Genomic DNA, 16,020 nt, shown 5'->3' on the forward strand with positions numbered 1-16,020 from the left:
AGCAGGCAGCATCCTAAAGACACAGCTCTGGAATTAGCAGCAGGAAGCGGCAGACTTGGGAGCAGGAGGCTTTCCAGATGCACACACAGAATAATGAAGGAGGAGAGGACACTGAGAACAATCTGTGCTTTTCACCGCCCCGGAGCTGCCGGGGAAACAGCAGTAGGACGAGAGTGTTTGTGAACCTGCAGATAGAGCTCTTATCTCCCATGCACTCCTCCTTGTCTGCCGGCCCTGCTGTAAGGGCAGAGCTGTGCAAATTGGCACAGAGGATCTCCCTGGAGGACACGGGGAGGTCTGGCTGCAAACAGCATCTCTGCTTCACCATGTGCACCCCTCTGCAGCTCTTCTCACATCCACAGGGATGGAGGGGCCAAGGCTCTGCTCACGTTCCCTCTGGAGCTCCTGAGGGATCCTCCAGGGTGCTGAAGGCAGCTGGATGGGACTGTAAGGCAGCAGGAGCTGCAGGACCACAGCCAGACGATCGGTCACGGCTTTTTGGCGCTGTCACTTGGAGTTCTTGCCTTGGCACAGATCCATGTGCTGAGCTCAGCACCTCCTCTGGCCCACAGAGGAAGAAGATGGTTCTTTACCCGTGACTGGGTTAGTGGGTCAGCAAAGCCCTCCCTCCCTTCGTCCTACTCTGCTTGAGGCCACCCTTGGGATATTCCTCCAGTTTTGGTTCTTAACCACCATGAAACATGTTTCCTTTCAGTTCATAATTATGCATCCTAATACTCATTAATTACAGCAGGCAAATAGCACAGCACAGCATTTGAAAAAGAAAGCCCTCCTGTCTCTCCACATCCATCCCTGCTCAGAGCAGAGCTGGCTCTCCAGTCAGCTGCTGTGCTGCAGCATGGAGCTCTCCAGGGACGGAAAGCTTCAGGAGCCAATGTGAAAACATGGGATGTGTCCCTGCTCAGGAGAGCCAGGGGAATCAGCAAACTTGGCAATTAGTTCTGGCCAGGCAACACCAGCCTCTCCATGGAGGGTTTTGCAGGCATGAATAGGTGGATGAAGCAATTACTGAGCACAATAAATCACAGAATGCTTTGGGTTGGAGGGGACTTTAAAAATCAGCTCAACTCCCCTGCCATGGGCAGGTATGCCTCCCACTATCCCAGGATAGGTTGTCCAACCTGGCCTTGGGTAATTCCTGGGACAGCCACAGCTTATAAATCTTTGCAACACACCTCCCTGTCCCTGGAGCAGAGGATTTCCCATCGGGATGTCCCACCAGTAGATCAGAGTGGGGGAAAACTGAAGTCCATTTGAGTGCAACTATGCTCTTGCCCACAGGAGTCAGAAATGACCACAGAAAAAGCTGGTTTGTGCTAATCCTGACTCCCTGATGGGTCAGCTTGGGCTCCTGGCTGGGTTTGGAAAGCCAGCACTCGCCCTGTGTTCACTGTGCTTTTGTAAAGGAGCAGACCTGTTCTTGCTGACATTGATTTGCCTGGCTTGGGCAGCAGAGAACCAATAATTACGGTGAGTTTTAATCAATGCCTCATCAATTTAGGTGCAGTTCAATTTGCCATCTGCCTTGGCAGTGACACAGGACGAGGGGCTCTGTTGGAAAATGATTACAAAATCAATAAGCAGCTTGGTCAATAACTCTGTCTGGGCGAGCACGGGTGGCACGTCCCACCCTGGTGGGAGGAAAGCTAGTGCCCCAGCAGGTCCTGGTCAAAGAGCTCTGCACACCCCTCATCCACACATGGCAGGGATTTATGTAGCCATGGAAGTGAAGTGATCCCACACAGTTACCCAGTTATTCAAAAGAAAAAGCTGTTTGTGGTTTACCACGTTAGACTCGTATTGCGTGTGTTCACTTCCAATTCCCAGCCCATCTTTTCCCTGTGGATCTGACCAGGAAATACAGCTCAGAGCTTGGGAAAAGGGTCTGGTGCCTAATCTGTGCTATGGAGAGGAAAGAAAGAGATGTAGGGGAGACTCCAGCTCACGGTCTGCTCAAAATCCAAGCAGAAGCTGTTACCATACAAATATAATTCCACGGTCTTGCAAATCCACTCCATCTATGCAGAAGTGAACTGATATTTCTCTGGGCCAACAGACAGCCCTGAAAATTGCCCTTGGCATTGGAAAAGAAAATTTTCTTTTCTTGCTGTGTGTTAGAACTGATAACACGGGCCCTGAAGGCTAAACATGACCCTCAGCTGCAATGCTCTGACCCTGCTGCTCCCAAGGGGTCTGAGGAGAAGGAACCACCAGCAGCTCCACATGGTTTGGCTGATGGCACAGTTGGACACCAGCCCATCCCCTCCCATCCCAGAGCACACAGCTCCTTATTCCTGTCATCGCAGTCAGCAAATGAATTTTGAGTACACACAGGGAATGGATGTGCTGAATAGGAAGTGCTATTTTTATCTGTTGTTTAGCGAAACAGGCTTTTTTTTCGCTTTTAAACGACATCTCCAAGGTGACACGGAGTGGCAGATTTGCCAGGGCCTGCTGCCACATGCCCACAGCCACCCCTGGGAATACACCAGATCCAGCCTCACTGATACACAGGGGCTGTGGTTTGGAACAAACTGGGATGCCTGTGCCCACTGCTGTCACCCCAGCACAGAGTGTGGCACCCTGTGGCCTCCTGCCACTCCTGCCACCAGCACTGGGCACTCTGCCCACCACCAGCACCCCCAGAGCAAACACAAAGGGGGCAGGACCACCTTCAGGGGGAAGGAACACGAGCACACAACAGAACTTGCGCGAGATCGTGCCTTAGGAAGATAAATAGCTGGACAAGTCCCTGCTCATGTAAAGTAAAAAAGGAGCCTTTGCTCACTTTCTCGTTTGCAAAGCTCATTAGCTGAGAGACGGGCGAGGGGTCACTGGAAGGCAATCATTACTGACATGGATCCCCCTGATGGGAGCACATCCACTCTCCTCCATCTGAGCTGCCTGCCAGAGCTGCTCAGCTCAGCTCCTCTTCTCCGTTATTAAGTTTAAAAAACCAGAATACTTAATAAAGTGTTTCTGCAGAGACTAAACTGCCCTGTTTTTGTTATTCCACTCTGTTTTCTCAGCAAAGCAGCCTCCTAGTCAGAGACTTCTGTGTCAGATTCTGGAGGTGATGCTCTGGCTACAGACGAGCCTGAATCAATCCCCCCAGCTCTTAAAACCATGGAAGGAATCAGCCACCAAACCCCACTCCCAGGCTGCTCCAGGAACCATCCTCCCTTCTGGATGCCTCCAGAAGGGAGACCCAGGACCCCAAGCTGCATCCCCAGCCCTGCTGGCCCCAGGCAGCACAATCAGCTGGTGGCTCAGTGCCACAGAGCACTCAGGACCATTTCCAAAGGCCCTAATGACCCCCCTTGGTGCCGAGGCATCCTCGCTCCTCACCGAGGAACCTCCTCGGCGTGAGACAAAAACATTAATCCGAGGCACTGCTGAGGTACAAGCAAGTGGCAGCATTTTAATGAGCTCCTGTCTATGCACTGGCATGCATTTATTTGCTTGTTGGAGCTCAGAAATGATACAAATGCAGTAAACCCCTCCATGTCCATATATATATATATATATATATTTGGAAAATTCTAGCTTATTCTGTCTTCATTTTCTTGACCCAGAAGGCCCCTGGTGAGCAGAGCTCAGCAGCAGCAGGAGGACAGAGCCTGGCTGTATGCAGCTCAGTCTCTGTGTGTGATACTTATCCCTCCTCCCCCAATATTTTGATAAAACAGGGCCAAAATGCTGGTTGCTGAAGGGCTCTCCAGAGCCTCCTCAGGGCAGGGATGTCCTCACCAACCCCAGCTGTGGCAGAGCCCTTCCTGACACCCTGCTGAGGGGGGAACATCCTTCCCAGAGGGGAACATTACAACTGTTTTCTGAAATAACAGTCATTATCTTCCCATTCTTTCCCCCCTCCCTCCTATCCCCCTGCTTCCTTTTCCCTTTAAAGATCATCAATCATTATTTTAGCCTTAGAAAATCAAACCCATCTGTCTTGCAGGCTCCCAAGAACATGCTGCTTGTGCTTCTCAGCCTGGTCCCTGTGTGAAAGTGGGATGGGGGATGCGTGGGGGAGACGGAAGCCCTGGGAGATGAGGCAGCATCTCCTCCCCTCTGGCCACCACTCCAGTGAACCCCCTGAGGCAAGTCACTCTGTGTATGTCTGCACCTCAGCTCCAGGAAAGAGGGATTTGTTTCCAGCAGCTGGTGGGATGCCGTGGACACAGACAAAGTGTTCCTGGAGCAAGGAGATCTGCTTTCCTTCCAGAAGTCACCGAGAGCCCGTTTTGGGGTGTGCTGGGATCCCCTGCCTGCCAGGGCATTTTCAGTCCCAGCAGAAGCTGGCACCTTCAAAAACCTTCAGGAAAACAGAAATTCACCCCCTGCCCCACCTGACTCACCCCTCAGGGTGCAGCCCAGCCATGACACTACACAACAAATCCTCTATCCCAAACCAATCCCAAAGCCCCAAGCCAGCTGTGACCACAGCACACGAAGCATCCCAGTGAGGTGTGATCATCTGGTGAGGGGCAGAGGGGAACCAGCCAAGCCCTCAAGGAATGCTGCTGAAACAGCCACTGCTGGAGGAAACAGGGATTTTATCATCCAAACTACTCCTTCCCTGTGCAGGCAGAGACCTCCAGCTCACCTTGGTGCTCCCTGAGCTATTCCACTTGCTTTTAAACCAGCTGCCCCTTGCCCACGAGGTGCAAACCCCCTCTGAAAGCAAAGGCAGGCGGGTGGTTTGCTCCCACCCACCACCAACTCTGGCCCCAACAGCCTTTGCCACCCCTTCTTTCTCCTTCCTCCTCAAATCCCATTTTCATCACAGGTATATACCTGGATTAATGAGATAAAATCCAAACCCACAGGTTCCTTGGAGGGGGGCTTGCTGTGGAGCTCAGGGGGCTTCTGCTTCCAACCACAATGTGCAAAAAGAGGCAACTCCTGCTCCAGGGAGCCAGAGAGACTTGGAAGGGATTAGGAGAGACTGGTTTCCTCATCTCCCTCCCTGGTGTGTGCATCTCTCCCATAATTAGCTAGGTGCCTCTCAAGGCAAGGATGGGTAAGTTTTTATTTTTCAATGAACAATTGTCTGTCAGAAAAATGCAGATTTGATGAAGCTTAAGTGCTTTGTGGGATTCCATCAATTACATCTCAAAACTCATTGGGAAATTAGGAGAGCATTTAATTTTGACAAGGTTGAAATGTTTTGGTTTCCATCACCTAATTTTGTTTTTATTTCAGGCTGTACACTGGGATAAAGTAATATACAACAAAGCTCCAGATGATAATGATGGAAGTAAACATTCCCTTCTCCTTTATAAAAAAGGAAATGTTTTGAACCAAAGAATGTTGGAATTTTCAAATATGTGAGGCATTTCTGCACAGCATTTTGGTTTGGGCTGAAACTCCCAAAAACCCCATTTCTCCCCAGGAAAATAAGTTCTCAGCATCATCCACATAATTCCAAAGCATCTCTCCATGGTCCCTAAGCCACCTCTGGGTGACTTGTGCTGGAAGGAGGAGACAAAAGCACTAGGCACTGCCCTGCTCCTTCATTTCTAATCCCATTTCTCCCCAAAACGGTTACACTCCTAAATTAAGTCATTTCCCCTCCACACTCTGCAGCAGTGAGGAACAGCCCATCATCCTGAGGTGGGAGAGAGCAAGGGAAGGATTAGCCCCAAACAAGCTGTGCTAAGGCTCATATGCCTGTGTGGACCATGCCAAATTTCTCCTCCTTCTGTGTCTAAAGAGGTCGGGACCAACACCACAGCAGTGTCACCGCAGGCCACCACTTCATTAAGTGACTCTCTGGTGGATGATCTCCCTCCTGCTGAGCCAGACAAATTCCCTCCTCCCTGATGGGCTGACCACACCATGGCAGGCAGCAACAGCTCAGATCATCCTCGTAGGCAAACTGCACTTTTTTCCTTGCTCAGACTAGAAATAAATCTCTGCCAGAGGGACCTGAGCCTGTGAGAGGGGAGCCAGTGAGGATGAGCAGGATTTCATGTCTGTACAGAACCCCAGCACCAGCCTGGGCAGGGCTCTCCCAGCTCTTGCCAACACCTCTCCCAAGGTGGGATGGCTCCTGGAGCACAGCCATGCTTTAGCCCTTCCACATCTGCCTGCAGCATCCTTGGCTCCTGTGGCACTCCCAGGTGACATAAAGAACTACCTCACCAACCTCTGCAGGCACACAGGTGCTGCAGAACCATCAGACCACACCACCTGCCCCTGCTACTGCAGTCAGGCCTCTCACACCTTAAACAAACAAGGGGTTAATTCTGATAATTCTTAGCCTAGGACCTCGAGCTGCCTTCCCCACCCCCAGAGAGGCAGCTCATGCCCTTCTGCTTCTCCAGGTGGTCCTCACAGTGAGGAGACCCCATCCTGGGAGGCACCACGGGGCTCAGACATCTGTACCTGCTGCTGCCTCCTCCTGCAGTGATGCTGAGGATGCCCAACATGCACTGGAAGAGAACAGAGCACCTCCCTGCTCAGCTCATGTGCTGAGACCAAAGCTTCCATTCCTTTGGGAAAAAAACAACCAAACAGAAACAAACAAACAAAAACCCCCAAACCACCACCCCCCCAAAACAAACAAACAAACAAAAAAAAAAACAACAAAAAACCCCCCTCACCCCTCTTTATTTTCAATAAGGTTGCAATCCTGCCTTTCTAGGCTCAAAAATGCACCTGGTCACAGCACAGCACATAGAAGCAACCCCCTCCTTCTCCTCAGGTGGGCGAGAGGACTGGCACCAGGGAGCAAAGCCAATCTAAGAGACAGCTGGGGAAACCTGAATTGAAGCCACGATGCAGGTGTTTCCTTCAGTCTCTCAGGGCCAATTCACAGGTTTTCATCTCAAATTATAAATCACCAACACATGAGGGTTAAGCGTTTCCCCTCCTTCAGCATCCTCCCTCCAGGCTGTGCAGCTACCACAGTGCCAGTAGAAAAGATCTATAATATTTCCTTTATAGGATATAGTCTGAATTATTCCTCTTGCACACTTCCTCCTGGTTTGCTGTGATCCCTGCAAGATGGCACGAAACACACACTGGACTCAACGTGCAGAGTCACCAGATTCAGAGAAATTCACTGGGATTTTGTTTTCTTGGGAAATTCCCACAGCTTGACCAGATCCATCAGCAGTTCTAGAGTGCAACAAGAAAAAGCAGCATGGGAAGGAGGTTTTCTAGAGTTTGGGGGCTGTTTGCTTATGTTAGGGTTCAGACATAAGGCTCCACTTAGCAATGCCAAGGTCTTGGCAAGGTTGCGGCTGATAATTCTTAAAATCACCTGAATAAAAATAAAAGCCCTCCGATAAGAAAAGAACTGCAGAAACCCTTTATGCACTCATGCCATCTACTGGGTACACATAAAACTGACAGAAAACCATGAGATGAGGGGGAAAAAAAGGGATCCCATGGGAAAGCAGGAGATGGCAGGTGGGGAGCTGTGGGTGGGAACCCTGCTGGAGAGGCTTCAGGGTCTTCAGATGATGCCTAAAAGGTAGGATTTTAACTGAGCAAAATGCTATTCTCTTTCCCTTGCATCATCATCCCAAGGAGACTCCGCCAGACTCCAGCACGAGCTGCGAGCAATCTGCCCTCGACTTTTCAACCGAGACCTTTTAAGGCCAAACAATTAGGTAATGGCAGAGCCCACACTGCTAAAAACCCAGAGATAAATGCATCCCAGTCCTCCCAGAATTACTGGAAGCCGTATTAAGGCCATGAAGGAACTGGTAACAGATGATGATTATATGTAAAAGGAATAAGAAATCTTTGAGATTTGTGCTGCTCCCTGGTTGAGCCGCTCGGCTCCAGCTCTGTGGTGTATTAATTGCTTACAAGGCTGCATGTATATTTTATGCTCAGTACCTGCCTGGAACATTTGTTGGATTTAGCCTTGATTGATGAACCACTGATTATATACTTCTGTGGTCCTCAGCAAATTAATAAACTGTTGACTGGTAGAGATTAACAACATGTCATGATTTGTGAATCTGTGTCCAGAGTAAAGCTGGAGCAAACCTAGTGCTAAAATTAGTAGGCAAATGCTCCCTGAACTCTATAAAAAGGGGATAGCTTAATTAAATTACATCCCGATATTGCCCATAGCACTTACCAAATTGGCAAATTGAGTTCACAGCAGTTCAGCTTCAAAACTACCTGACATCCCTGAAAATCTGCAGCACATGACCCCATCCCTTCTTGCACTGGAAGCCCAGCTCACACCCAGCAGGCTCCAGGAGCAGGAGTGGGATGAGGAGGGGCAGCACAGGGATGGGCAAAGAAAGTACCAGAATGTCTCAAACTGAGCCTGTGTGAGTTCTGAGACTCCTCTCCCGGCCCCTCTGATCCCACTCAGCACGATGAGCACCACCCAGGGCTGGGGGCAGTGCTGCCAGCCCACCCATTAGTCTTTTCCCCGGACAATGGCCATGGAGCACTGTCAGAAACATGGGGACGGTTCCTTCCACACCTCTCCTCATGCCCCTCCTTCACCAGGGACCGACAACAGGTGATGAGAACAAAGCACTGCACAGGTTTGGGAGAGCTGGGGAGCAGCACGGGCTGGAGTCAGTCCTAAGGGGAGCAGGGGGACAAGGGCTGGGGGCTGTGGCTGTCCCCACACTCCCCCTGGGCACCTCAGCTCTGCTGTCCTCAGGCTGGCCCTGGGGAGCTTCACCCCAAGGCTGGGAGCTGTGGGGAAGGCCAGAGCAGCCTCATGCTCCTGCAGTGGGGAGAAAAAGGGGTGAAGAGCAGAGTGGGGAGAGACCCTCTCCTGTCCCCATGGCATGCACAGCCCCAGGAGCCTGGTGTGATGTGTAGGATGGGGGTTCCCGTTGTCCCCACGTGTCACCTCTCACCCACAGCTCTCGGGGAGGAGATGCCCTCCAGGAGAATGTTCCTGCTGCCTCTCCCTTCTCCTCTCACTGTCCATGGTCCATTCTTTTTGCACACAGCCTCAGTTAGGCATTACAGAAGCTGGGGGGGATTTTCCCCAAGCGACACAGTTTTCCTTTTCTGCCTCTCCACATGCCAGCACTAGGTCTGTAATTTATTGACAATTTCTATCTTAATATATCCTGACTTTAAAGGCATCACTTCCCAGAGGCGTGAGGTGATCAGAGCCCTGATTGCTTCTGACAGTGCCTGGGCAAAGCACGTTGGCATTCAGAGCAAAATAACACCCCAAAAAAGGGGGAAAACACCCCAAAAAACTAAAAAGGAAGCTGGTCTCTGGAAAGGGGGACAAAGAAAAAAAAAATATAAGGCAATGGGAAAAGAAAGGAGGAAGGGGAGAGGAGCGGCAAGGGGGAGATGGCACCAGGTTGTTGGTGACACATCAGATTGTCATGCTAAATGGCTTTAACAAGCAACCTGAGAAGGGGGATAATGAAAAGGCCTCCCCCCCGGGACAGCACGGCTCCAGCCTGACCTTTCCCAGCTGCCGTGTACAAACATCTTCAATAAATAAAGAGACATTTACCTCCTGTCTCTGCTGAGATGGGAGGGATGCAGAGAGGAGGCCCTGCCCGCAGTGGGATGAGGGGTTTCAGGGGTTTAGGGGCAATGGATGTGGGGTTGAGGGGTTGCTGGAGTGGGTGACAGCTCTGGACCCCCTCGGGGGTCACCGTGGCTTCCTGGCGGGCAGGGGCTTCAACAACAGACAAAAGGGCTGCTCCAGGTTTGCCTCATTTCCCAAGGCTCTGTCCTGTGTCTCTGCACATCATTCTGGATTCACACAGGCTCCTCCGGCAGGGAAGGGATGACTTTGATGTTAAAGTGAGATGGGTTAGAGCTGTGCGAGGTGCTGAGCTCCCACCTGGAAGCACAGCAAAACCCCTCTGGCATCAGTGGCTGGGGACACCTCCAGGGAGCTCCTCTGAGCACCTGGGCTGCTCCCCTGCAGTCCTTAAAGCACTTGTGATTTGCTCTGAAGGCCCAAGGACTGGAGGAAGTCCACCTCCAGCACACACATCCTCTCGCCCACAGGAGGCAGGAGCAGGTCACATCTGCCTCTGGCTTGTCCCCCAAACCAGAGGCCACCCCTAGGGACCCTACAGCCCCAGTACGTACCCCACAGCCCCAGCAAGTATCCTACAGCCCCAGCACTCAACCCACAGTCCCAGTATCTACCCTACAGCCTCAGCATCTACCCCACAGCCTCAGTATGTAAACCACAGCCCCAGCAACTACCCCACAGCCCCAGTACCTACTGCACAGCCCCAGTACTTACACATGATCCCTAGCACTCAACCCACAGCCCCAGTAGCTACCCTACAGCCTCACTACATGCTCCACACCTCCAGAACCTACCACACAGCCCAGCATCCACCCCACAGCCCCAGGATGTACCCCACAGCTCCAGCACCTACCCTACATCCTCAGTACTCACCCTACAGCCTCAGTATTCACCCCACAGCCCCAGTACCCACCCCACAGCCCCAGCACCTACCACGCAGCCCGTGGAGTCCACCTTGCGGTCCGAAACACACTTGAAGTTGCGGGTGCAGCCGCCGTTGTTGCGGGAGCAGTCCCGGACGGGCCCGAAGGAGGAGAGCAAGTCATTGATGGTTTCGAAGTAGGTGGACAGCATTGCTTCTTCCCTTGGAGAGAAAAGGCACCGTTAGGGCTGGCAGGGAGCTGGCAGGGCAGGGCATGTGCAGGGCAATCCACAGAGAGCTGCTCTAGCAAAATCCCTGTGTCCTGATTAGCGAGCCCGAGCCAAAGGAAGCTTCCCAAGAAAATGAGGGCTTTGTGATTATGCTATACAATGAATTTGCTGCATAATTCTGGCATTTTTCATGGAATCAACCAGTCATGGGGTTTCAGAGATACTATCCATCCATTTTATGCAAACTAGCAAATAGGAGATGCTTTATTGGTAGCCTGGAGCTGGGTATGATTCCAACCATACACTACACAACAGCAAATCCAGAGCCATAAAACTCTTCTGAATGTTTCAGAGCTTGGCCAAGCCTCCCTGAGCATCCACACCCTGTCCATCACCATCACCCACATCCACGCCAGGGACACCACCAAAGCTGGAAAGACACATGAAACTTGGCTTTGAGCTTGCTGGGATGTGGATGTGCAGCAGATAATGCAGGGATGGGTGAGGGCACAGCTCTGCTGCTCTGCTCCAGCCCATGATGGGCAAAACCCCAGGCATTGCTGTGCTGTCACACCCCTCAAGCAAGAAGCATGAGCAGCTAGAAATAATTCCAAGGCCACGTGAAGCCTTGGGAAGCTCCCAGCCTTGCCTCTCAGAGCTGCACACGCAGCACATTTCGCCTGTGACAAAGCATTCAGGCACTTTGCCTTCTGCTGGGCTCCTGCAAAAGGGACACAAGATGCTTGTCAAGAGCTTTAAGCATCTCCAAGATATTTTTCATCTTCAAAGCACAGTTTATATGCTAACCAATACCCACAACCCATCCCGGGCACCAGAACCCATCATCCTCTTACTGACAGGAGAGAGACAAAGTGATCAGAGAGAGAGAAAGGTCACAGAGCAAGTCACTGATAGTGACAGACTCGACCTCCACAGGTTGTTTATTAGATCTTGACACACAGGAGGCTGCAAATTAACCCTGACCCCTCTGACCTCAATACCCCGGAGGCAATGCTGGGAGTCACAGCATGGTTTATTCTCCTCGAGCCTCTTCTCCTGCTGGGCCATCAGCACAATGACCCAACGCCCAGCGATAGATAGAGTCGCTTTTTTGGGGGAGGTTAATGTGAAAACAGCCTGCTTGGCAATGAAACGGCAGCACAGGAATATTCATCAGCCCTGGAGGGCCAGGGCAGTGCTGCCTGGAAGCAGCCCTGCATTCTCTATCAGCAGAGGGCCCCTGAGCTCACACGCCGCCGTCACACTCACGCACACAGCCCTGCCAACACCGAGCGCTCAAGAAAACCATGAGTCAGGCATTAAAAAGAATATAATGCAACTGGCACCAAAATGATGTGATTTTAAAAATAAATCAATTGCTGTGCTGGATTTTTTTTTTTAATATATTTTCCTTCCCTAAATTTGTTTAAGGGTAAAACCAAGCTTTTCCCTGCAAACTCAAGGGCTAGAAACTCCTCAGAGACCAAACCCAAATAAAGCCTTATGCAGTATTGACAATCATGATTTTTCAGATTCTGGATTTCAAGGGAATCATGGGATTCCAGAATTTGGGACTTTCAACAAGGAAAACACCATTAAAAGCAGTGAGAAATAGTAAATTGGCACATCCCCATGGGCTGGGGTGGATGAGTTATCCCAGCACTGGGGCAGCTCCGTATTCACCATGGTGCCCCACACAGCAAATTCATGTCTGTGCTGCCCGCTCTCACCCCAATTAATGTTTCCCAATTAACTTTTCACTCGTAGCAATCAAGCTCCTGATATTCTCCCTTTCTTGGCCCACCTCCTAGATTTTCCAGCCTATTTGGAGACGAATCTCCCTCTGTCCTTTCTTGGTCATGTTTCAAATATCTTTAGAGGCCCTTTTCTGTTAGCATTCTGTTCCCACCAGGATCTGCAACCCCTCTGAAATGAGGGAGTGAGAAAGGCAGGATGTATTAGATCAGGGCACGTATTTCTGCTGGAGAGATGGGGGGGAGGAAGGAGATACTATTTACTAACTAAAACCACTGTTTATTAATGTAGGGAGAATTACTTTATAAAAGCCCAAACCAACAAACCGTGACAGCTCCTCCACCGCCCACCCCAAAAGCTCAGCCCCATCTGGTCCTCCCAGGGGGTTTCTCATCGTGGGAGGACAGCAAGGAGAACCATGCTCCCATCCCCATCCTCGCTCCATCGAGCCACCAAACAACTCACATTCCTGGAAGGAGAAGGTGAGGAGCTACAGCTGCTTTGGCTGGTGGAAAGGAGATCCTGGGGCTGCCTCCTTGCACAGGATTGCTCCAGAGAGACAGAATTCTGTCAGGAGACATCAGCTCATCCCACATGGCACCAGGCTGGGGCTGGCAAGGGGGGCTTGTCATGCTTTAATTAAAACTTGGAAGCACAAGCCAACCTCCTGCCCTGAGGAGGGCTGAGGATGGGAGCGGGAACCTCGCTCTCCAAAGCCTGGCATAATGGATGACCCCTGCCAAAGCCCAGGAAGGGCTGGTGAGCTGGAATGAGCCATTAAGGGTATTAAAATATTAACCTCGCTGGGAGGTTGGGCAGCAGAGCTGCAGGGAAGTGTTCAAGTGCCACCTGTGAGAGGAGCAGGGTGAGGGCAGATGCTCGGCAGGATCAGATCCACGTCATTCCATCAGAGGAGCTTCAGCACAGAGCCCTGACGGGGAATGGCAGCTCAGGAGAGGCTGATGTGATGCTCAGAGCAAGCTGGGAGCAAACTTCACTTTCATCTGCCTCTGGAGGGGCTGGAGGAGCCCGTCTCAGTGCAGAGAGGTGCTGCTGAGCCCCTGGCACTGCCAGCCTCAGCAGTTCCGTTTAATTTTGGGAGCGAAGAGCAGTCATTAATTATCTGCCTTCTGTGGTGACACGTGGCACAGAGCAGATGACTTTCCACCCACACAGCTCTGGCAGTGACCCCTGCCTGTCCTTCCCTGCCCACTGCATGGGGCTCCCGTTCCCACATTCCAGAGCCAGCCCTGGAGACAAAGCTGTGCTGACAAGGCAGGGGACACTTGAGGAGTGATGGCAGCATCTGGCCACCACTGCAGGGAGCCCAGTGGGGACAGCCATCCCCACCATCGCCTGGGGGCCAGATCAGACCAGCCCTGATGGATGAATCACTTCCCCTGCAGTAGCAAGCTGCCTGCAAAAGAACAGCTCTTGTTCTCCATCTCGACGTGCTGGATTTCAGTGACTAAGCCCTGGATCTGTTCTGACAGGGTGGGATGGAGAAGGACAGGCTCTGTGTCCTGAGCACATCAAAGAGCCCAGGGAAGCTGCTGGTGGCCCTGGCTGCACCCAGGTGCCAAAACCCCAGGGAACAGGCAGGGCTCAGCACCTGGGCACTGGGAGGATGGGGCAATCCATCACTGACCCGAAGCCAGGTCTTGTCAAGAAGGGCATTTTGGAGAGAGTGACCTAATTTGTGGTGCCAGATCCTCTCCACAAGCCCATGGACATCTATGAAAACACACACATACACACACTTCTTTAAGCCTCCAGCTCTCCCAAAGACACCTGCAGACACTGAAATCATATAGTTATAAACGAAACACACTCCTCTCCCTGCCAGAACTCTCTGAACACACACCCAGCATTAGAAAACCCCAATTTTCTGTCTATATTTTGTGGCACAAATGTCCAGCGTGATGCAGCACAGCAGGGCTCCCCTCCTGACTCTGCTCCCACGGTGCAGACCATGGCACCCATCCCCACACAGCCCCATTCCACCTCCCACCACCTGCACTTGCCTGGATTCCCTCAAAAACACTTTTGTCCACCCTCCCCCTTTGTTCCAGGTCTCATTAATGAAGCAGATTCACTGACAAATACCGCTGGGGGTTATTTATTCATGAAATACCAACACCAAGCGTTTCTCAAAGCTTCCAAAGCACTCATCCCAGAATAAGCTCCAGAGCTTTGCAGTGGCTCTTCTCTCCAGCTCATCCTGAAGGGGATTAGTGGGTGTTATCCAACTCTGCTGCCCCTTTTTATTGCCTGCTAATGGCTGAAGACTTCAGTGCCTTACAAAGTTCACCATCGACGAGAAAAATGAAGAAAAGGATGTGAGCTGGAGACTAAGCCAGAGCCATCCGCTCCCTGAGCAGGGTTTGGAGAGGGATCAGGGTGGGAACCTGATGTTCGGGAGCTTCTAGAGACAAGGGCCCACTGTCAGCACAGGGTGAGATGCTGTGTCACCTGCAGCTTCACCCAGAACTCCCAGCACAGCCCAGCCAGGAGGGCTCATGCCCGGCACCTCGCCCTGCCTCCTGCTCCTGTCGAACAGGGAACTTCAGAGCTCCTGCACTTGCAAGCCAGGATAGAGCAATATTCACCCAGATTCTGCATCTTTCAGCCCAGCTGCTGCTTGCCTGAGCAATTCTGAGCAGCTCTCCCACCATGCCCTGGAAAATTCATCACAGAAATGGGCACGAAGGGTAGAGTGACACACGGATCCCAGCTGAGGGTGTACTGCCAAAGTCATAATCACTTTTTTTTTTTTTTTTTTTTTTTTAATTACATATAACCAATAAAACCCCAAGCTGCAGCTGCAAAGCCCAAAGAATTGATCAGCACACGGGACTGGGATCTTGGCTGCACGTCAAGCCCTTTGGGACCCCTTGGTGCCACCACCTGCAGCCCCAGCACCACACTCAGCACAGGGCAAAGGCAGAGCCACCCCTTCCCCAGGGGAGTCCCCTCTCAGGACCCCCTTGTGTGCCACAAACATTCATTTTTGCTCCCAGCTTCTCTACACTGGGGGTGATGATTTTCTTCACATTTAAGACAGGCAGACAAGGCAACAAGAGAAGAGGAGGGAAAGTGCTCACCGCTGTTGGACGGCCAACTGAAGATGTTTTCCAAGTTATTTTTAGTACTTTTAGCACTTCCCACACTCACACTACGATTCCAGCTGGGTCTGCTGCACTACAGGCTCGGCTGTTCTGTACTGAGAGCCATCCAGTTAAACACACAAATTATAATGAACATGCAATAAATGATCACCTGAGAAAAGTGGTCTCCAACGTAATGCAGCAGAATATGTGGGTTTTTTCTGGGATTTTAACCCTTTAGATTTTTATTCTGCCTGCAGCAAGACACCATCTCTCTACAGCCCTTTCCTGCAACATTTAATCCTGCATCCCAGAATGGTTTGGGTTGGAAGGGACCTTAAAGCTCATCTTGCTCCATGCCCTGCCATGGGCAGGGACACCTCCCACTGTCCCAGGCTGCTCCAAGCCCCAATGTCCAACCTGGCCTTGGACACTTCCAGGGATCCAGGGGCAGCCACAGCTTCTCCGGGCACCCTGTGCCAGGGCCTCCCCACTCTCCCAGGGAAGGATTTCTTCCTGATGTCCTTATCTGTGGAGAAT

At 51.5% G+C, this 16,020-nt stretch overlaps 1 protein-coding gene across 2 annotated transcripts in view; it reads right to left on the bottom strand.

Moving 5' to 3' along the window:
• ASTN2 (astrotactin 2) overlaps positions 1-16,020 on the bottom strand; it is a 318,226-nt gene that overhangs the window by 137,775 nt on the left and 164,431 nt on the right. For both annotated transcript variants that reach the window (XM_066201587.1, XM_066201588.1), the window contains exon 11: positions 10,460-10,610. In XM_066201587.1, coding sequence (XP_066057684.1) covers positions 10,460-10,610 — 151 coding nt within the window. The remainder of the gene's footprint in view (positions 1-10,459; positions 10,611-16,020) is intronic.

The sequence above is a fragment of the Chamaea fasciata genome, unplaced genomic scaffold, assembly GCF_029207755.1.
Source record: "Chamaea fasciata isolate MVZ Bird 193981 ecotype frontalis unplaced genomic scaffold, bChaFas1.0.hap1 SCAF_20, whole genome shotgun sequence".
Lineage (NCBI taxonomy): Eukaryota > Metazoa > Chordata > Aves > Passeriformes > Sylviidae > Chamaea > Chamaea fasciata.